Source organism: Oryza brachyantha, chromosome 2 (assembly GCF_000231095.2).
Source record: "Oryza brachyantha chromosome 2, ObraRS2, whole genome shotgun sequence".
Lineage (NCBI taxonomy): Eukaryota > Viridiplantae > Streptophyta > Magnoliopsida > Poales > Poaceae > Oryza > Oryza brachyantha.
In genome coordinates, this window is record NC_023164.2 from 6,632,381 (window position 1) to 6,652,119 (window position 19,739).

At 42.0% G+C, this 19,739-nt stretch overlaps 4 protein-coding genes across 4 annotated transcripts; 1 reads left to right on the plus strand and 3 right to left on the minus strand.

Annotated features, from left to right (window-relative positions):
* On the plus strand, nt 1–3,462 carry LOC102701421 (probable polygalacturonase). Its single transcript, XM_040520922.1, has 5 exons — nt 1–659; nt 793–913; nt 1,666–1,840; nt 2,327–2,397; nt 2,517–3,462. Exons 1-5 carry the CDS (start codon nt 312–314, stop codon nt 3,152–3,154), a joined length of 1,353 nt encoding a protein of 450 aa, XP_040376856.1. The 5' UTR covers nt 1–311; the 3' UTR covers nt 3,155–3,462.
* Nucleotides 3,463–5,415: 1,953 nt separating this feature from the next.
* On the minus strand, nt 5,416–6,519 carry LOC102713439 (sarcoplasmic reticulum histidine-rich calcium-binding protein-like). Its single transcript, XM_006647065.3, has one exon. It carries the CDS (start codon nt 6,495–6,497, stop codon nt 5,688–5,690), a length of 810 nt encoding a protein of 269 aa, XP_006647128.1. The 5' UTR covers nt 6,498–6,519; the 3' UTR covers nt 5,416–5,687.
* Nucleotides 6,520–10,592: 4,073 nt separating this feature from the next.
* Nucleotides 10,593–11,089, minus strand: LOC102701699 (chemocyanin-like). Its single transcript, XM_006648449.1, has 2 exons — nt 10,921–11,089; nt 10,593–10,792 (listed from the first exon to the last, which is right to left on the minus strand). The coding sequence occupies exons 1-2, from the start codon at nt 11,087–11,089 to the stop codon at nt 10,593–10,595; spliced, it is 369 nt and encodes a 122-aa protein (XP_006648512.1).
* Nucleotides 11,090–11,739: 650 nt separating this feature from the next.
* LOC102713710 (bifunctional riboflavin kinase/FMN phosphatase-like) lies at nt 11,740–16,168 on the minus strand. Its single transcript, XM_006647066.3, has 11 exons — nt 15,942–16,168; nt 15,282–15,413; nt 14,991–15,177; nt 13,949–14,079; nt 13,768–13,837; nt 13,423–13,488; nt 13,085–13,239; nt 12,907–13,002; nt 12,519–12,670; nt 12,365–12,448; nt 11,740–12,277 (listed from the first exon to the last, which is right to left on the minus strand). Exons 2-11 carry the CDS (start codon nt 15,355–15,357, stop codon nt 12,101–12,103), a joined length of 1,194 nt encoding a protein of 397 aa, XP_006647129.2. The 5' UTR covers nt 15,358–15,413; nt 15,942–16,168; the 3' UTR covers nt 11,740–12,100.
* Nucleotides 16,169–19,739: the final 3,571 nt, after the last annotated feature.

The following is a 19,739-nucleotide window of genomic DNA, read 5'->3' on the forward strand; positions in this document are numbered from 1 at the left end:
TCTCCATTTCCGCTGCTCTTCTTAAGATTCAGAGTCACAGAGCTGAGCCACCCCCACCCTCATCCTCTGGACTCATCTGCTTGGCTCTCTCCTCACACCACCCTTGGATTCTTGCACTTGGACCTTCCCTTCCCTTCCTCTCTTCAACCTCACTCTCTTCCACTTCCTACCATTTCATTGTGAAGCTTAGATTTTGGTCACCTTTCTCTCATAGGGATCACACGCACACACACACAGAGGAGCAAAAAAGCTCTTCTTGGAGCTCTCTACTTGGCCTCTCCTTGGCTGCAGCAAATTTTGTTTCTTTGGTTATGGCGGCGCCGCGTGGCGGCGGCGTGGGGGTGGTCGTTGTGATGGTGGTGGTGGTGGCGGCGATGTCGGCGGCGTTGGTGCGTTGTGGCGAGGAGACGTGCGCCGGCGCGGTGCCGGCGAGGCCCCGGCCGGAGGTGGTGTCCATCGCCGAGTTCGGCGGCGTGGGCGACGGCCGGACGGTGAACACGTGGGCGTTCCACAAGGCGGTGTACCGCATCCAGCACCAGCGGCGGCGCGGCGGCACCACGCTGCTCGTGCCGGCGGGGACGTGGCTCACCGGCAGCTTCAACCTCACCAGCCACATGACGCTCTTCCTCGCCAGGGGAGCCGTCCTCAAGGCCACGCAGGTAAATTCTCGCCTCGCCGCCGCCGCCGCCATTGTTCATTTTCCTTCTTCTCCAAATGTACCGAAAAGCTCACGAGGTTCTTCACGGCGGCGGCGACCTCGACGTCGCCGTCGACGTGTGCGTGTGCATGCAGGACACGAAGAGCTGGCCGCTGGTGGAGCCGCTGCCGTCGTACGGGAGGGGGAGGGAGCTGCCCGGCGCGAGGTACGCCAGCTTCATCCACGGCGACGGCCTCCGCGACGTCGTCATTACAGGTGAAGCTCCGGCTGCAATGCATGCATGCTCTGCCTAGCAACTTTGCTACTGTATGCTTGTGATGGTCTCAACCCCAAGCAACTTTGGTCTGAATTATTCAAAGGAGACATCCTGCAAAAAGAATTTCGCCGCACAGTGAGAGAAAAGTTAGTTGCAGGACAGCATGGGAGTGAGTGAGTGAGTGAGTGACAAAAGAAAGCCTATTTTGTTGCTCACATGCACGCTTGTAAACAAAAAGTAATTGACCGAAAAGATAATAGACCTAGTTAACACAACTTTAGATAGATAGTATAGTATAGTAAGAGATTTTGTCCATCCTGATTAAAATATGTACTGTTTCATAGAGGTTTTGTCAGATTGTTCAGAGAGGTGTAGGCCATTACTGATATAGAATCTAAGCATACCTTGGTGGGTGTCACGGTGGACGACCTGCTGTCGGAACAAGTTGAATATTGTTCATGTTCCATTATCTAGTGGATGTTTGTGCATGTCAGGAACAGGAAAATGGAACAGTTAACTGATCTGATTCTGTACCACTTCAGTACAGTTTACAGCACTTTTGTTAAGTTTGATTTGATGTATACCTGATTTAAGCCAGCATTGTTGTTGCACAAGCGGCCAGGCTTAGTACTCTCACTGGCATTTGACTAGTTGTGCTCCAGCTTTCCTGCAAAATAATTCATTAGTTAAATTGATGCAACACCATGGTTCATTAACATCTCGGATTGATGTTTTTTTTTTTAAAAAAAAGGTGAAAAGGGAGTCATTGATGGCCAAGGTGAAGTGTGGTGGAACATGTGGAGGCGAAGGACTCTTCAGCACACCAGGCCCAACCTAGTGGAATTCATGCATTCCAGTGGCATCCACATTTCCAACATTGTTCTCAAGAATTCGCCTTTCTGGAACATCCACCCTGTATATTGCGAGTAAGCACACGCTTGAGAGATGAAGCCATCTTATTCTTCCTGCGAAATGTGTTGCTAAATATTTCCTGCAAAATGTGTTGCTAAATATTTCTTCCAGAGCAATATTGGAAGGGAAAAAAAATTCAGCACAGTGCATTATGGAATATTGACCAGAAGCTATAAAGCATTTTCTCATCCCTATATTCTTGCTTTTGCTTATGTTTATAAGCTAAAATTTGATGTTTAAACCTTAAATTTAGAGTCGATTTGGGATTTTTTTTATTATAGTTTTTTTCAGTCTTAGCTTTTAGTTCGCTAAGAATATGTGTACCTAAATGTTTTTATATCTAAATTATTTTCCGTTTACAAATGTGTTGTTTGACTTTTTACTTAAAAAGCGAAAAGATAACCATGGAATTCATGGCAACAAAGTTCTATTCAATATTCAGTCTCAAATATATGGCCATTTATGCTGAATTACTAATCTAGTTTATCCTCTACATCCAGCAATGTGGTCATAACCAACACGATGATCCTGGCACCACATGACTCACCAAACACTGATGGAGTTGATCCCGGTTAATTTGCTCTCCATATATCCATTAATTTGACTGTCTTAATTTAATGTCATTTGCCCTATGCCTAAATTACACAAGGAGTAAAATGCTAGCAACAAGACTGAATAATTTTGGTGCAGATTCCAGCACCAACGTATGCATCGAGGACTCGTACATATCAACCGGCGACGACCTCGTCGCCGTCAAGAGCGGCTGGGACGAGTACGGCATCGCCTACGGCCGCCCGAGCTCGGGCATCACCGTGCGGCGCGTCACGGGCTCGTCGCCGTTCAGCGGCGTCGCCATCGGCAGCGAGGCGTCCGGGGGCGTCAGCGACGTGCTCGTCCAGGACTGCACCATCTTCGACAGCGGCTTCGGCGTCCAGATCAAGACCAACGCCGGCAGGGGCGGCTACATCCGCAACGTCACCGTCGACAACGTGCGCCTGCGCGGCGTCCGCCACGGCCTGCGCATCGCCGGGGACGTCGGCGACCACCCCGACGCGCACTTCAACCAGCTCGCGCTGCCCACCGTTGACGCCGTCACCATCCGGAACGTGTGGGGCGTCGGCGTGCAGCAGCCGGGGTCGCTCGAGGGGATCAGGGACGCGCCGTTCACCAGGATATGCCTCTCCAACGTGAAGCTCTATGGGTGGCGGAGCGCCGGCGCCGGCGCCTCCGCCTGGAAGTGCAGGGACGTCCACGGCGCGGCGCTCGGGGTGCAGCCATGGCCGTGCGCCGAGCTCACGACCAGCCTCTCCACAGGGTTCTGCAGCTAGGAAAATGTTGAGCCTTTGAATTCTTTAGGTTTAAATTCACTTGTCTGCATGATCATCTCTAGCTGTGTTAATTTGAGATGGTTTGATCCATGTCTTAGGCTACTTAATTATGCTAATCTATGGAGGATCGAGTGCTTAATTAGGTGTCTTTTGTTATTTTGTTTAGAGAAAAGTTTGGTTTTGTATGTTTTCAATCTGAGTGCAGATATGTTCTAATCTGAGTAATAGATTTCAGCTTGTGTGAGATTCATATCAGATTCTCTCTAATGCATGAGGCAGAGCTCCTGCCCTTTTCGCTCAACATAAGATTGAGGAGTTGTGATCAAATGAGTGTCGAATATGAGCATTATTGTCATGTTTAATTTTCTCGGTTAGCTGCCGTTTAGACAATTTTTCGAGCGCCATCTGTGGCAGCTCAATGAATGGAGTAGGCTCTCTGCAAGTGCGATTGTCTACTCAATCAGATTAATACACAAGTAGAATCTAGGAACAGCTAACCTACGAGATAATTCTGGGCGTGTATCAACGGCTTTTTTTACTACAAATTTTAGTACAAAATTCTAATACTTTGAGGTATATTATATCCTAAGATATTTAAATTTTTAAGCTTTTTTATCTAGGTATTTTTATCATTCTTAAAAAATATCCTAAGACACTAAAAATTAAGATACCAAAAATTTAAAATGGAGCCGGGCAGCGTGAACTATCGCGATCAGATCTCGCAGATGCAGGCGGCGACGGCGGCTGGGTGGGCCGGTGGGGACGTCGCCGCTGGCGGGCAATGGGTGGGCCCCCAAGATGGCTAGGTGGGCTCGTGGGCCGAGCCGTTAGGCTGCCTATCTGACTCTGATCCATTTGATTATGGTTTCCTTTTCTTACACAAAACATTATTGGCTTTGATTATGGTCTACTTGTTTATAACCTAGATTAAATAATATGAAACAAACAAAATAATAACTATTATTGTGATAGATTTTTTTCTACTAGTTTTCAGTCAGAGTATCGTAATCTAGAATATTATGATCAATTATTATAATCCACAGTCTAGATTACCGTAATCTAATAAGCTACTGCGTTGGTTCCATTTTATCGAGTGACTTTGAATACTTTATCATAATTACCTATATTTCTGACCATTACATATTTTAGCTATAATAGTTCAGCTAATAGTAATATAGCTCAATAATCTAGATTATAATAATCCTAAATGCAAACAAACGTGACCTAATTAAGCTAGCTAGAGTATAGTCCATAATATATTGCGACACTATTACATCAATTATGTAAAAAGAACTCAAGTATAATAACATTTCGACATAATCTTAGTTCTCCAGATGACATGATCTATGTTTGTTCAGTCTGGAGCTACTGGTTGTTCCCTTGTCAAACCCAAATTACGCACGCAGTGACGTACTACGATTCAAAACAAATGTTCTTCCAAAGTTTTAAAAAATATCCATCGAATTGAATTTTCTGTAGATAGAATATTGGAAAAAAAAAACTGACCTTACCATCGGCTAAGCAAGCAATGCACGCATTTTCTACTATTGTGCTCTCCATCAGCTTTCAGTGATGTGTCTGATTATTACTTCAAACTACTCTAATATAGTGGCAGTTGCAATCAAATGTTATTGGAAGGAGGTTAATTTAATTAAACAATCCTTCCATGTAGGGCGTCGTTGACCCAGATCGTGCATCCCTCTAGCTGTGCCTGCCCAACGTACGCTAACGCTCTTGTGTGCGGAGAAATTTCGCTTCAAATTTATATTTTATCTTCAAAAATTAATCATGGTACTAGCATTCATTAAAATGTGGATTTGAATTTGATTTACGTGCGACAACATGTACATATACGTAGAGGAGGTCAATTTTGTGCAGTTGCCCCAGCTTGCAGTCAAGAGGAAATTAATTAACCGAGCATAAGAACCTAAGAACTAGCTGAGATATCTGTAAATCCTGGCGACCGCCTGAATCAACTTTGCCCGTGCTAGCTGCATACAACTTTCCAAAGAAATTTAACAAAATGACAATGAAGAAAAAACGATGGATAGTTTCGTTAGGGATAAAAACTGCATTTCTTACTCCCATTCCAATTTCTTGTAACTAATTATATTTGGTTAGAATATATGCCGCAGAACAATCTTGATCTGATCTTAAGTGGTAACGCGAGTTCCCATAATTCCTCTCGCTATTATATAGTAGTATTGATCAAGACTGTACAAACGGAATGAACAGAAAAATACCGTATTTGACGTAAATTACACCTAAAGAGAAGTAGTAGCTAGAGAACAATTTATTAGCATTCGTAACACAAGATCCGGTCGATCGATCGATCATAGTACACAACACACAACAGAGTTCACGGACGGAATGGATCGTACAATAGCGTCGTAGAAACTGTAGAATACATGTACGTGTATACGTACAGCATCAGTAGATGAACATGATCATGAGCTCGATCGACACGTGCATACAAACGCACGAACAAGTGGACGATGGTGATGTGGTCAGAGCAAGAAGAAGCAGTTGCATGCTAGAACCGGTTCACGAAATCCTTGACCCACCTCATCACGCCGCCCTTCTCCTCCTCCTCCTCCTCCTCCGCACGGTGGTGGTGGTGGTGGAAGCGGCCGCCGTGGTGGTGCATCGTCGCCCTGGCCCCCTTCGTGAGCGCCTTCCTGACCCATCGCCTCGCCATCTCCTCCAGCTCATCGTCGTCGTCGTCGTCCTTGTCGTGGTGGTGGTGGTGGATGCGCTTGCCGATCCCCTTCTCGGACTTCTCGTCGTCGTCGTCGTCGTCGTCCTTGTGGTGGTGGTGGTGGTGGATGCGCTTGCCGATCCCCTTCTCGGACTTCTCGTCGTCGTCGTCCTTGTCGTGGTGGTGGTGGTGGTGGTGGATGCGCTTGCTGATCCCCTTCTCGGACTTCTCGTCCTCATCGACGTCGTCGTCGTGGCCATGGATAGCCGTCGTCGGCATCTGGACCAACTGATCCTCGGCGGCGACGGCGGCTGCATCCTCGCGCGAGCGGTCCGGATCTGGCTCCGCGACGGGGAGCGCTAACTCCTCCTCCCCGCGCTCCTCGCCGTGGGTCGCCGGCTCGATCTCGACGGGCACCTCGGCCGCCACCAGCTGCTTCTCCAGCAGCTGGCCCTGGTCCGCGTCGTCGGCCGGGCTCACCTTCCCGGAGCTCCCCGCCGGCAAGACGTGGCTCTGGAGGCGCGACAACACCTCCTCACCGGCGGCAGCATCGGCGTCGGGGAGGACGGCGAGCGCCTGGGTGGGCTCCCCGCGGCAGAGGGCGAGGAGGAGGGGGAGGAGGAGGAGGAGGGCAAGGCGGGCCATGGCGGGCGAGCGAGGGAGGCGTGTTCTGACTTCTGAGGGAAAGCGATGACCGGGGGAGGCACAATTTGTAGGGAGGGCACCCGCAGGTGGGACCCACCGAGTTTTTGTTTAGGGCCCCTACAGTGCGGGGCATTTGCCGTCACCGTCAGTGGCTTTACGGCACCTACAAAAAAAGATTAAAAAAACTTTAAGTTAAGTCGATCTTACTTATCCTACAGGTGACTTCTCCTCCTATCTCTTTTCCTCGTTCGGCTGGAGAGGGATTGACTAGTTATCCGGGTGGAAAAGTAGTAATAGCTAGTATATGATTAATTAATTAATTATTAATTATTAAAAAAATATAAAATACATTATTATGATTTTTTAAAACAACTCTCCTATAGAAAATTAAATTTTCCCAAAAAATACGTTGTTTGCAGGTTGAAAAACGTGCGTGTAAAAAATAAGAAAGATTAGATAACTATGTCGACTGTTCTTTTCCTCCCTCCCCCTCCTCGTCGAGTCCGAGCAACGGCGAAGCGAGGCCGAATGGTGACGGAGCGAGTCCCGGTGGCAGTGGCTCGACCAAGCGGCCTTCAGATCTAGGCGACGGCAGAGCGAGCGGGCGACCGTCCATCGAAGTAAGGCCGGACATGGCTAGGGGTGTAAGTGGGTAAGCCCGCCAGCGAGTAACCCGATGGTCTACCCGTTTAATTGACCTATAAATGGGTTGGTGGGTCGGTCCACTTACACCCTTAGATGCGACGGCCTAGCGGATGGAGCACGGGGTTTCAGCGAGGCGACGACGGATGACCACGGCATGAGTCAGCCTCTCTCACCTCACTCTTCCTCCATCCTCGGCCAGGCCACGCCCTCTGCCCCAACGTGCCATAGTCATGGCCTCTCTGACAGCACTGATGAAGAATGCGGTTCCTACATAGGAAGCTAAGAGCTTTGTGAGGACGCAGTGCTCGCTGAGCTGGAGATGTTGCGCCGACGTGGAAGATGAAACCACTTGACACCTCAGCGCAATGTGACTGTGAGGTTGCAAGTCAAATGGGTTAGTATATGAATTATTAAGTAACCGACACCGAAAAAAATATTGGCAGATTAATATATAAATAATTAATTTTAACTTAAAAAATGTAAAAAATAGATTGATATAAATTTTAAGATCAACTCACATATATAAAACTTTTATAAATAATATACTGTTTAACCGTTCAGAAAGTGTTAGCATGAAAAACGAGGAAATATGATTTAATTATTTGGACGAAAGAACAGGGCCATAGAGCGCTAGCTTCGTTGCTCTTGGCAATTAACTCCCATAATTAAATCTGTTGTAGCCGTATAAGCGATCGGTGAGAAAGCGATTCCGTGATCAGAGACTAGCACTTTTCCTTTTCTTTTGTTTATGTTTATAAGCTAAAATTTAAATTTTTTAATTTTAAAATTAAATATAATTTTGGAGTTATTTAATTAAAGCTTATTTTTAGTGTTTCTTTAATATCACTAAAACACACATATATATTTTTCTCAAAATATTTTTGGTTTGTAAATATGTCATTTGACTTTTTTATTTTATATGAGAGAGTACTTTAACTAAGACGGTGCTATTTGGAGATGAAAAATGCTCTTATTTTTTGTTACTGCTACTTAATGGTATAACTGATAAAATTAATTACTATAAAGTTTAAAGTTTATTTTAGAAAAGTAATATGATAAAATTATAAAACTTTTTCAAAAAATACACCGTTTAGCAGTTTAGTAAACATCCACCTAAGAGGCAATGAAAAAAATAAGAATAATGTGTCAGAGAACAATGTCTAAGGTGCTGGCAAATGCACTGGCTGTTCATAAACTCATGTAGGACGCATTCTTTACCCCCACTTCATAGCCTATGTTCTCTCCTTTTCTGGAATCATATTTGCAAACTGCTAAACGAATGTTCTTGGCAAAAAAATCTATAAGAAAGTGTCTTTAAAAATCATATGAATCTATTTTTAAGTCTTTTATAGCTAATAATTAATTACTTATATGCTAATGCGTTGCTACGTTTTGTTCTGGTTACTAACAAAAAATATGCTGTCTTAGTTTTTATTTTTATTTGTTAGATAACACGCTGTCGTAGTTCATTTCTTCCCTACTCCTCGATATCTCCATCACATATTGTATTTGTTTTGGTTCTACGTAGATTTATCTTATGTATAGATCAACGAATAATATATTTTATATATATTCAGATTTATTATTATTCACGTTAATTTAGAAGAAAATAAAACATCTAATAATATAAAATAAATATAAAATAAAGGTAATAATTCATAATCTCATTTCTTCAGTGTGAAGGAACGTTGGCAAACGCACTAGCTGTTCATTTAGATTAATTAGTAAAAAAGGTTGGAAGGACCGAACCGAATGGTCGGCGAGTCGGTCCATAGATGAATGAGCCCTGGTCGCCCTGGACTTGATCTTCTATGCAGTGACATCAGTTAACAAATGAACGTGAGGAGGAGATCGATAGATAATCAAATCCAGATATCGAAGTTTATGTAAAAAAAGTTGTTTAACTAAGCTGAGTTCATTAAGCTTAAGCACTAAGAGTAGGTATAATAAGCCTGCATCATCATCAAGCTATAAAGATTACAACCTTTAATTTATAGCGAAGTGGGTAAGAGAAGGTTAAAAGAAAGAAAATTAGGCTACTAATATCTAGGCTACCCACTCATCCCAAGATGGAAAAACGACTAACTGCATTACAATCGATAGCATCTTATCATACTTATTTAGAAAATTGTGTGTGACATTCTTTTTATTATAGAATAATATACTTCCTCTAGTTCATAATAGTACTTACAACTTTAGACAAGGACATGGTATTAAAAATTTTCATCACTTTCTACAATATATGAAAATATTAATAAACCTATAAAGCCTAGAAATTGCTTTTTCTGCAACGGAGGAAGTATAATTTTACTGAAAAAGTATTGCAAGCTTAATTCGATACATATAGTCGTTGTGCTTCTAAAGTACTATTCGCAGCGAAAGTTAGAAAAAAATTGATATTAGACTTGTTCAATACTTACTACAATTTATTGTATTATGAAATCAAACAGAGTAACTATTGATATTGATTATAGATGATATGATAATTTTTACAGCTAATTATTAACTATATTGTTTGAACATTTTTTTATCAAAGCATATATAGACTCCTAGCGTCATGTGACCATGAGCATGTTCTTATATGCAATCCAATCCAACCAACCAAACCTACCTGGACTTCGGTACCAGTGTGCTTCCGCGCCACTTTCTAACGTTATCTAAATTTATATGGATACTAATAAATATATTATATATACTTTAATAAATAAATAAATCTAGATATGCCTAAAATATCTTATATCATAAAACAAATGCACTAGTAACTATTAGCATTTAGCAATAGGTTTTACCCAAGCTGATGCTGCCAGATAACGTACGTAGCTAGCCTGCCTGATTAGCTACCAGCTAACCCGATCGCAAAACCACATTACATTAACCGATGCACGCATACAGTTAATTAGTCATAGGGGTGAACGGTGATCGTTTGAAATTTTTATGAAAATTGTCAAATAGTATATTTGCAAAGTAAAAATAATATAATATGTGAACGTAACGGCGACCTAAAAGTCAAGGCTCGAAGATAAACTTTGATGAAAAACTCTAAAATTAATTATAAAGTTAAGATAAAAAATTTAAATTTTAGCTAATAAGCATAAACATAAGTGAAACGGGATAACCATGTTATCCGGCGCGTGGGTCCAACATGGGACGCTGTTTTTTAGTTGGCCCATGATTTATCCCCTGTTCCCATTGCGACCGGTTTACGGCCCAGGTTAATTAATGTTTGGGCTCAAAGCGGCTTTCTTAGAACGTCGAAGGACGTTAATTACATCAATGTTCCACCATTTAACGCCCATTTTTCTAGCTTAAATCCTTTTTATTCATTTTGCACCATGACATGATCGACATCGATTAAAATCACTCCAGATGATACACACAATGCTAGACTACAGCACTGCATAGCTTGTAGATTGGACCATGCATCATCATTCGATCCGTGCGTCCATCTAGCTACGCGGTGGTGACGGCGATCTTCATGCCTTCGCTGCAGTGGTCGCCGACGCCGCAGATGAAGAAGGCCTCGCCGCCGGCGAGCTCGACCCGGTCGTCGCCGGAGCTGCGCACCTTGGAGGGCCCGGTCACCTTGCACCCGTCGTACCCGGCCCGGTCCACCTCCACCACGTTGTGAATCTTCCCGTCGTACTTGAACACTGCATTAATTATATTTATATATATGATGAATATCGATCAAACTGGATTCGAACACAAAGATCACTAATTTCATCCATTAGCAAAAGTTAATTAGTTGGGTCATCATTTCATTTCGCATGCAGCTCACCGAGCACGTCGCCGGGCCGGATGCGCTTGCCGTTCTCCCAGCCGGCGACGCCGAAGGTCCATCCCTTGTCGTCGCCGACCGTCCACTCGTTGCCGTGGACGACGGCGGCGGGGACGGCGATGGCGGCCGCGCAGCAGAGGGCCAACACGGTGGCGCTTCGCCGTGCCATTTGATGCCAATCAGTTAGTGCCGACGGACGTAGGCTCACAAGATCGAGATAGACTGACTATCAATTTGCGCTTAATTTGTATTTGTTTGTGGCTGGCTTAAGGGGGCAACCACCCTTTTTATAGCTAAACTAGCATGTACATTTATTGCTGTATACCTTAATTATTAGTGATGTCACTTGAGCTGGATATTGATATGCATGAATATTGAAATAAATGGTGGGATATCCAGATGTTAAAACTGGGGATATGCAGCACTAATAGCTCCATATCGAAAATTCGTATTTTGGTTCAAGGGAAAGCATGACAATAATATGAAATTAGTCTAACAATCAAAGAATAGTCCACTAAACACTACTCAACCATACACTAACTAAAAATTACTGTATGTCTATGTCATAACCGTACACTAATCACATACTACTAATCGAAAAATAAACTACTTGCTTTCGTGGCTCCATGGTGTTGGTGTGATATTTCTGCAAATTCGAGGAAAAATAGTATACTTAAGAGTAAGCCATAGGTCCACTAATCAAATATCGACCTCGATGCGTTAGAAAAGTTCGTTCAAAACGCAAGCTAGACTGCCGAAAAGGCTCACATGGTCAAGAGACACACAAACATGTATCTGAAGAAAACGTCTGCAAATTTTCAAACATTCTATGCATTTCAATATTTCATTCAAGTGGGTAGTGACCATTTCAGATGATACATTTTGAAGCCTCTGCTCCCAGCACCAGTTTCAGATGATACGTTTGGAAGCCTCTGCTTCTAATACCAATTATTAAAGAGAATGTTCCAAGTATTCATGGAACGGAATGCTGCAGAAGTAGTGTGTATGACACAGTATGACACGCCCTCCTAGAGAGAGCAGCCGTCTAATTGGGATCTGCGACTAACCCCAAAATATAGTTAGAAGAATGAGTATAAGCACAAGAACAATACTACTATTTCTGCGTCGACAACAATAGTAGAGTATTATTCTTCATGCCTTTCACTTCACAACGTTTGGATCACTTGGAATCTACAACTGACTGGTTCCCAGTAGCTGAGTTGTCATCCTTCAAGGAGTTTCTCAGATATTGTGAGTCTTTGTACTTCGCATATACAGGTAAATCTAAGGCCTTCTCTGCTATTCTTGCATCCTCATGAATCCTTTCTATCAAGCTCTCAAGTGAAGGGAAGTTGGCCTAGGTATTTACATAATGTGGCGAGTCAGGAACAGACATTATTAACATATAATGTACACTATAAAATAGTGTCGGGTCCAAAAATACCTCGGGTCGTATGTACCCAACAATAACAAGGCGTAGCTCCTCTCCATAAAAGTCTTCACCAAAGTCGTGAAGCAACCATGGTTCCTGCGACAAATGTCTTTTAGAATAAAATAATATACTAAACATGGAAGGAGATGTATTGAGAAACACTCACAATGGTCTTCTCCGTGTTATCAAAATAAGGGTTCCAGCCAATGCTCATGACCATCTTATATATACCTCGCGTTGAAAGTCCAGCCCAGCCAAAGTATACCCCTGATGTATGCTCTGATAGTATGTCAGAAAAATTTTCTGCAGGTAAGTTGGCTGCAAGGAAAATATACAGTTATCAGTGCTCGCAATGAAAATTGGGCAAGCTAACATCGAAAAATATGGACTCCTACAGTACTTTGACATTGTCCAGTTAATAAACAATGCAACTTATACACTATGAGAAAAATCATTCATATGAATCATATAATGCAAAGCTGCAAAATTACTGCTCTTTGAAACCAGATCTCATAAATTTAGCTATACTTATATGCCCTATCATATGTCCATACCTGTTGGTATTCCTAATACTTTAGAACCACGGCCAAATCCTTTTATCACAGGTCCTCCTATAAACCATGGTTCAATCGGTAAGGTATCATCAATCCCTGCACAGAGAATTTGTCAATGGAGAAGTTAAAGATGTCTATAATTTTCTAACAGAAAATAGTCCCAAGAGTTAGAGCATACAATCACCAAATGGTGGCAACCCCCAATTTTCAGGCTTTACATCAAGGAGGGAATTGATCACCTCATCAGCTGAACTGAATTCAGCAGTCCTTTTGGGTACTGATGGTACAGCTATGACATGCATTCCTGCAGCTTTTCCAGCCATAACACCTGGCCTAATATAACCAATAACTCCCGGTATTAAAGATAAAGTTGTGAATAGAAAACTGCATGCCACAGTCAAATCTTAGAACATCACCGTATTGTTTAAGAACAGATCAAGATACAATGTAAACAACATAGTCATGCCATGCACAGTTGCACACAGGAGAAGCAGATTAAAAGGGGAAAAGACTTACAAGGAATCCTCAATAACTAGACAGTTTGGAGGATTAGTGTTCATTCTTTTTGCAGCTTTCAAGAATCTTGAATATCAGCAACCCCAGGAGGTTTTGGAATATCAGAACACAAGCAGATCAAAGGTAACAAAATGAGATGAGATCAGTAAAACAGATCCATAAAGTACCACTAACAAAAATAATACTCCCTCCATTTCAGGTATTTCGGCTTTCTCTAGATTCATATAGATACTAATGAACCCAAACATATATATAAATCATATACATTGGTTAATGGATGAATCTAGAGAAAACCAAAACATATAACCTGAAACGGAGGTAATACTAAATAGCACACTGCCTTACATATCTGGGGACGGCTTCCCCTTCTCTACTTCATCACCGCCAACAATTGCAGAGAATGACTCTTTCCATCCTACACATGGTAAGAGTACAATACTGATATATGATATATCTTTCCACAAAATCAAATAAAATATATACAAATTCAGGATATTCTTTTTAACCTCAAGTAGGAGAAGGCTACCTTGATGGCAGGAAATTTTGGCTTCAATGTTTGATCTTGGTGAGTTGGAAGCCAAAGCAGCTGGTACCCCATTACTCTTCAAATGTTTTATCAACCGGTTAGCTCCAGGAAGAGCTTTTATGTTGCACCACCTGTAATATAAAATTGATTGACATATCTTCCTTTTCAATACGGTCATCTTTGCAAGTTAGAGCGTGACAAAATGATTATTGAACAGTAATGGCAATCTTTCCAAAACTTTCGCTTAAAATAAAGCATAGCGAGCTTTGCTAATGCTTTTTTTTCTAGTCAATGGAAAATTCTTGTCTATATCTAGTAAAGTACTTAGCTGCACTATATGAAAGTTGAGCATTAAATTTAAATTGCAGTGAACGATATTAATGAACCAGATACTATATGTAATTCTGTTATTTAGTTACAACATATACTGAATTTCCTCCACAGTAACTTGCAAAGTGTAATTTGTCATTATTTCAAATACAAGCTAGATAAAAACAAACACTTCAGATTGGCATTGACATGGTTCCATGACATACTAGATTTTTTTTGTACTATATTGTACCAATACTGCAGCCAAATTGAAATACATGCTAATAAAATATAGAGAAATGTGTAATGCCAACCTACTAATGGCATTTCATATTGTTACCAAACACATCAGAGCATGGTGTGCTGCTGTTCAAACACAAAAACATAGGCACGCCAAAGGAAGATATGATTTAAGACTCTTTGTGAAAACATTTGGGAGAAATCATTGAGAAAGTGGTATATGAAGGGTAAATCAAAATTTAAAATATTACAGTAACAACTGATTGGCAAAAATCTTAACTACTGGGTAAAGCCAATACTGTTCCCTTAAAAAAACTGACTGGCAAACTACACATACATGGCTGCTTAAATATTAAAATATCTAATAAACCTCACTATGTGAAAGTAACCATAAAAGAGAAATGTATGAAGATTCTCCAGTTGGGTAGCATGGCAATATGCAATCTGTGAAATGCAGGCGGTATATGAGTGTAAGAAGATTCGGTGACATTACTGCTCATTGAACATTGGAGTAAGCATTGAGAGAAATTCTTCTGTTGAGTAAGGGAGTCCATAATCTTCTAAAACAACAGCTGCTGCTTCATACGGCGTCTTTCCAACTAATTTATGAGCTTTCTTGCTATCCCACTTTTTCCCATTTTTAACTAAAAATGGTTTCAGCACTTGACTTACAACACAATCTGCCAGATGGTTACAACCAAGAGAAACAAATATAAATTTGAGACAACTCAACCAAGCAAAGGTTAATGACACATGCAAGCAAATTTTGCAACTTTTTAATCACCTGTGTTTAAGAGGGTACCATCCAAATCAAGAATGACATGGGAAATAAGCCGAGTAATGGGCTTGGGAGCTGCCATTTGCAAAGATGGAAGACCTTATTGAAGCAAGAGACAAGCTATATGGGAAGACCAACCTGACAAAAAGCCAAATCTTCAGGCCAACACGACATTGATGAGATCATGAGAAGATGTACCCATAGAAGAAAAATTATGTAAGTGGCTCATATAGCTGCTTTAACATAAAAGGTGAGCCCAGTAATGTTTTCAAGAATGGATATCATATTTTCAATTAATTACAGGTTACGTTTCGAAACAAACAAACAGATGTTCGTATAACTAAATTAGTAAAAAATTAGAACAAAAATCAAGGTTTTCGAGCTCTCGTGGAAAATGACTACTGTTTATAGAATATCATTCAGGAGGACCAGGACACAGCTAAAAGCAGCATCTTTGCTGGCTAAGCGAAGAACCTAGCCAGGGCAGATACGGGGAAAATAACCGATTAAGCTCATCAACAACTGCGCAATGCAGGTGTGGAGCAGGCAAGATAAGCCATCGATTTCAGTTCCACCGGGGCCAAATTTGCACATCACGATCCAACTGAACCAACCGAACAAACACGAATCGCTTGAGCAAAAAGCGACGGTTCCTGAGCAACGCACCTGCCTGCCCCGAACCGGCGGCCGCGACGAGACGCCGGCGGCAGGAACCGGGAAGGCGAAAGAGGGAACCCTTCCTTCTCGCCGAACCAAGAATCCACGGACAGGCGCGCCGGACCGAGGACCGGGCGGGCGGAGAGATCCGCGTGCGGGGGGACGCGCCCGAGAGTCCCCTCGATCGATCCGCGCCGCCGCGGGAGCTGGCGGCGGTGGGGGTCGGGCGGGAGGACGGGTCGGCTCTGGCGATTGGGGGTTCCGCCATGGCAGAGCGAGCGAAGCTTTTAGCTGCGGCGGGTGGGGGGAGGAGAGGCAGGCGGGCATACGGGCTAACGGTTTTCCAAATCCGGATCTGGATCCGCTTTGCGGTTGGGGCCCGCTAGTCAGTCTGCAGTAGCGCGCTTGCCGCAGTGGATAAGGTGGGGCCGGCTGCGGCCCAGGAGAGGGGTTGGTTTGGGCTGGCTGGGCTGGGCTGGGCTGGTTTTGGGCCCGGCTGCAAAGTCGATTTTTTTTTTGGGTCTCTGCTGGGATGAAAAAATTATTTAGGAAGTTGTCAACCAATCGATTTGGTTTTTAGTCCGGACTCCGGAGCATGAGCACAACGTTGTAACACGTGAAGAAGAAATTAATGGCTAAAAAGTTTGTTTGCCTGCTTTTCTAGTTATTCTTTACTGCGATAATAGCCATTTAATTCAGTTTGTCACGAACGGTAACCGTGGCAAATCATATTTAGGATTAAATTTACGGTGCCAAATCTCATGGAAACTATAACTTTTGTAAAAACAAAACTAGCATAGTGAGTTGCAGTGTTCACGGGTTCATACTCGTCATGTTGATCATACCGATGACTACTTACTGATGTCATTGTGTAATATCATTTTAGTTGTAAATACATAAAGGGTGTTAGTATTGTAGCGTGAACAAGGACATGGATCCAAACAGCATCTCCATTAGAAAATCAACTATTTGAATACTCAATGGTCAATCCATAGGAAGAACCACTTGATGCACTACCGAGGTTGCACTAGCCACCTCCACATCAATCTTGGAACACCATCGTGGAATTTTTTGACAATTAATATTATTTTAATGGAAAATTGTACAAGCAGAGGTCATCCAGGGAAATCGCAAATTTAGGGGTCTATCGAATGGTGGGCGTTCGATTGGGACCTATCGAACGGAAGGAGTTTGACAGGGCCCACCACCCGTTCGACTGTTGAGCCAGCCGGGCCTGTCGAACTTTGGAAGTTAGTCAGGCCCCCCTGTTGAACTGCAACGCTAGCGATTTAGTCCGATCTCGTCCCCAGTCGACTGCTGGCCGTTCGATTGGGGTCCTATCGAACTACAGGACCCTAAATTTGTGATTTTTCACGATTGCTCTCTAATTTTACGATTTTTGATTAAAATAATGTTAATTCTTAAAAAAAATTCCACCATCACGAGTATCTTTGGTTGGGAGCTATTGTCTCTTACAAGCCTATTATTTAAGCCTATTATTTGTTGATGGGTTAATAGTTATCATATTTTTTGTACGGTTATTTGACAATCAACCTTGTACACTACGGTTCATTTGACCTATTTACTCTAATGACATGTAACTTACTACATAATTTAGGTTTCCATATATTATACTACATGTATGATCCATGTATGATCATGTGTGGTATAGTTGATCTACCGACGATCATTCAAATTAATACACTGTAAAGCCTGAGGCGCGCCCAGGTTTTCAAGATTGGATATTCAAAATAGGAAGAAGGGATAGAAAAGAATTTCTTTTACAACCATAAACCTAATATTCGGTGTATATAATACCACATAGTTCTAAACTAATAGTTGTATAATATATAGTACATATAACATAACACTGAGCATAGTTTCATGTATTCATAGAATTGAGCATAAATTGAAATTGATTAACACGTGGTCCGTGGAACTAATAAACTACCTATTGACAATGGTTCAGCACTTGAAATATATAGAGGATAAAAAAAAAAAGGCAAGATGACAAGAAATCTTAGAATTCAGAGAAGTCATTTCCAGCTGCAACTAACTCTCATTCGAAGAAGGATCCAGATTGGGGCAGCAGTTTTTTTTTTCCCTCCCCCAAAAATCCCCTCAAATAATCAACTCAGGCGCTCAGGCTCAGCTCGCCTTCCGGTGCCGGGCGGGCCGGCCACGGGGCCAGGACGCTGGACGCGCCGCCCGCCCGGGAAAGAGAGGGGAGGAGGAAGAGGAGGGAGAAGTGTGGGAGGCAGAGAGACGCACCTGCAGAGGAAGCCGGCGGGCAACGCGCATGCCTTGCCCTTCGATTCGAGGTAGCTCTGCTTTCCGCGCCGGATATGAGTGTGATATGATATCTACGAGGGCATTTTAGTGTATATTTTCTTATTTGGTGTTAAGTATAGATATGTCATGAGATATTAGCTAGGTCAAATATGGTCTAACGTTTAGACTCATGTAGTTTAGACGACCCACTAGATAAAAAGTTGTTATTCTTCTCACCTTTATCCACCATGCAACATTAAATATTTAGCTAAAATATTTTTTAATCTTAGCACTAGTTATCTAAATAAGCAATAGGTGCTTAGAAAATTTAGCTTAGCACCCTTTCTTCAATATATACCATCCATCCCATACATTTCTCTTATCTATACATCTTCTTAGTCTATATATTGGGGCTGCTCTAATAACTATTTATATACTACGTATATGTATATACCTATTACGCAACTCGTGACCGTATCAGATTCGTAGCCCAATGGATAGGACGTTGGCCAGCATGTCCGAAGCGAGTGACTTTTGTTGTTGAAAATTTTATAACCAGAAAATTGTCACCTAAATATATTCTAAAAATAAACTATTATTGTTGTGATTTTAGGGTATATTATTTTTGATTTTAGGTAAAAAGAAAAGCCCAAACATGTGTTTTGTCCAATGTATCAATGATGTTGCAGTTAATAAAGAAAATACTGCTTCTTCGGTTTTATGTTGTGAGGATTTATGGTCTAGAGTTTTTAATAGATTTATATATATATATATATATATATATTAGTATCCATATTAATCTAAGCGTATTAGATTGTGAAATAGACTGATTAGTTCAGATTAGTTGTATGGCAATTCTCATTGTGACTTGTTGACACAAAACTAATTAATTACAAATTTTGTGTAAATATGCGAAATACAAGTTATAATTAAAATTTATATAGTACAAAATATAATAATTATGTAAGTTTTTAATAAGACAAATAGTTAATTGCGAGCTAAATATTAATGATATTATTTATTGAAATACATATGAAATATATATTTTTATCAGACTTGACTCTATATTAAATTATGTACACATGAAACGTATATATGCTTTAATATAATTTTAAATTAAATTATTCTTTTTAATCCCGTCGCGAAGCATGGGCACTATGCTAGTTAAAACTGATATGTGAAAACCGAGGAGAAAGAGGTAGCGTCCTGGTTCCATGCAGACCGCTCCGCCCCAGATATGGAGAAGATATTTCTAAAAACTCTATTAAAACACTATTCTGAGCCAATCCATTTGCTATACTATACAATGGAATTGGATCCGACGATATATTTAGCTTGCTCCGCCTCTGATCGAGCGTCTTTGCTAGAACACAAGCATACTCTAGAAGAACCAGCGTCCTCGTCACGAGGAGGACGCTAGATCGGTGGTGACCCACTAGACGTGAGTGTGCCCGGCCGCCGGCTTGAGCCCACTGCCGTCTGCCGCTGCCCGGGCCGGATCTGTCCTTCACGCCCTGAGTTTCATTCTAGCCAAAA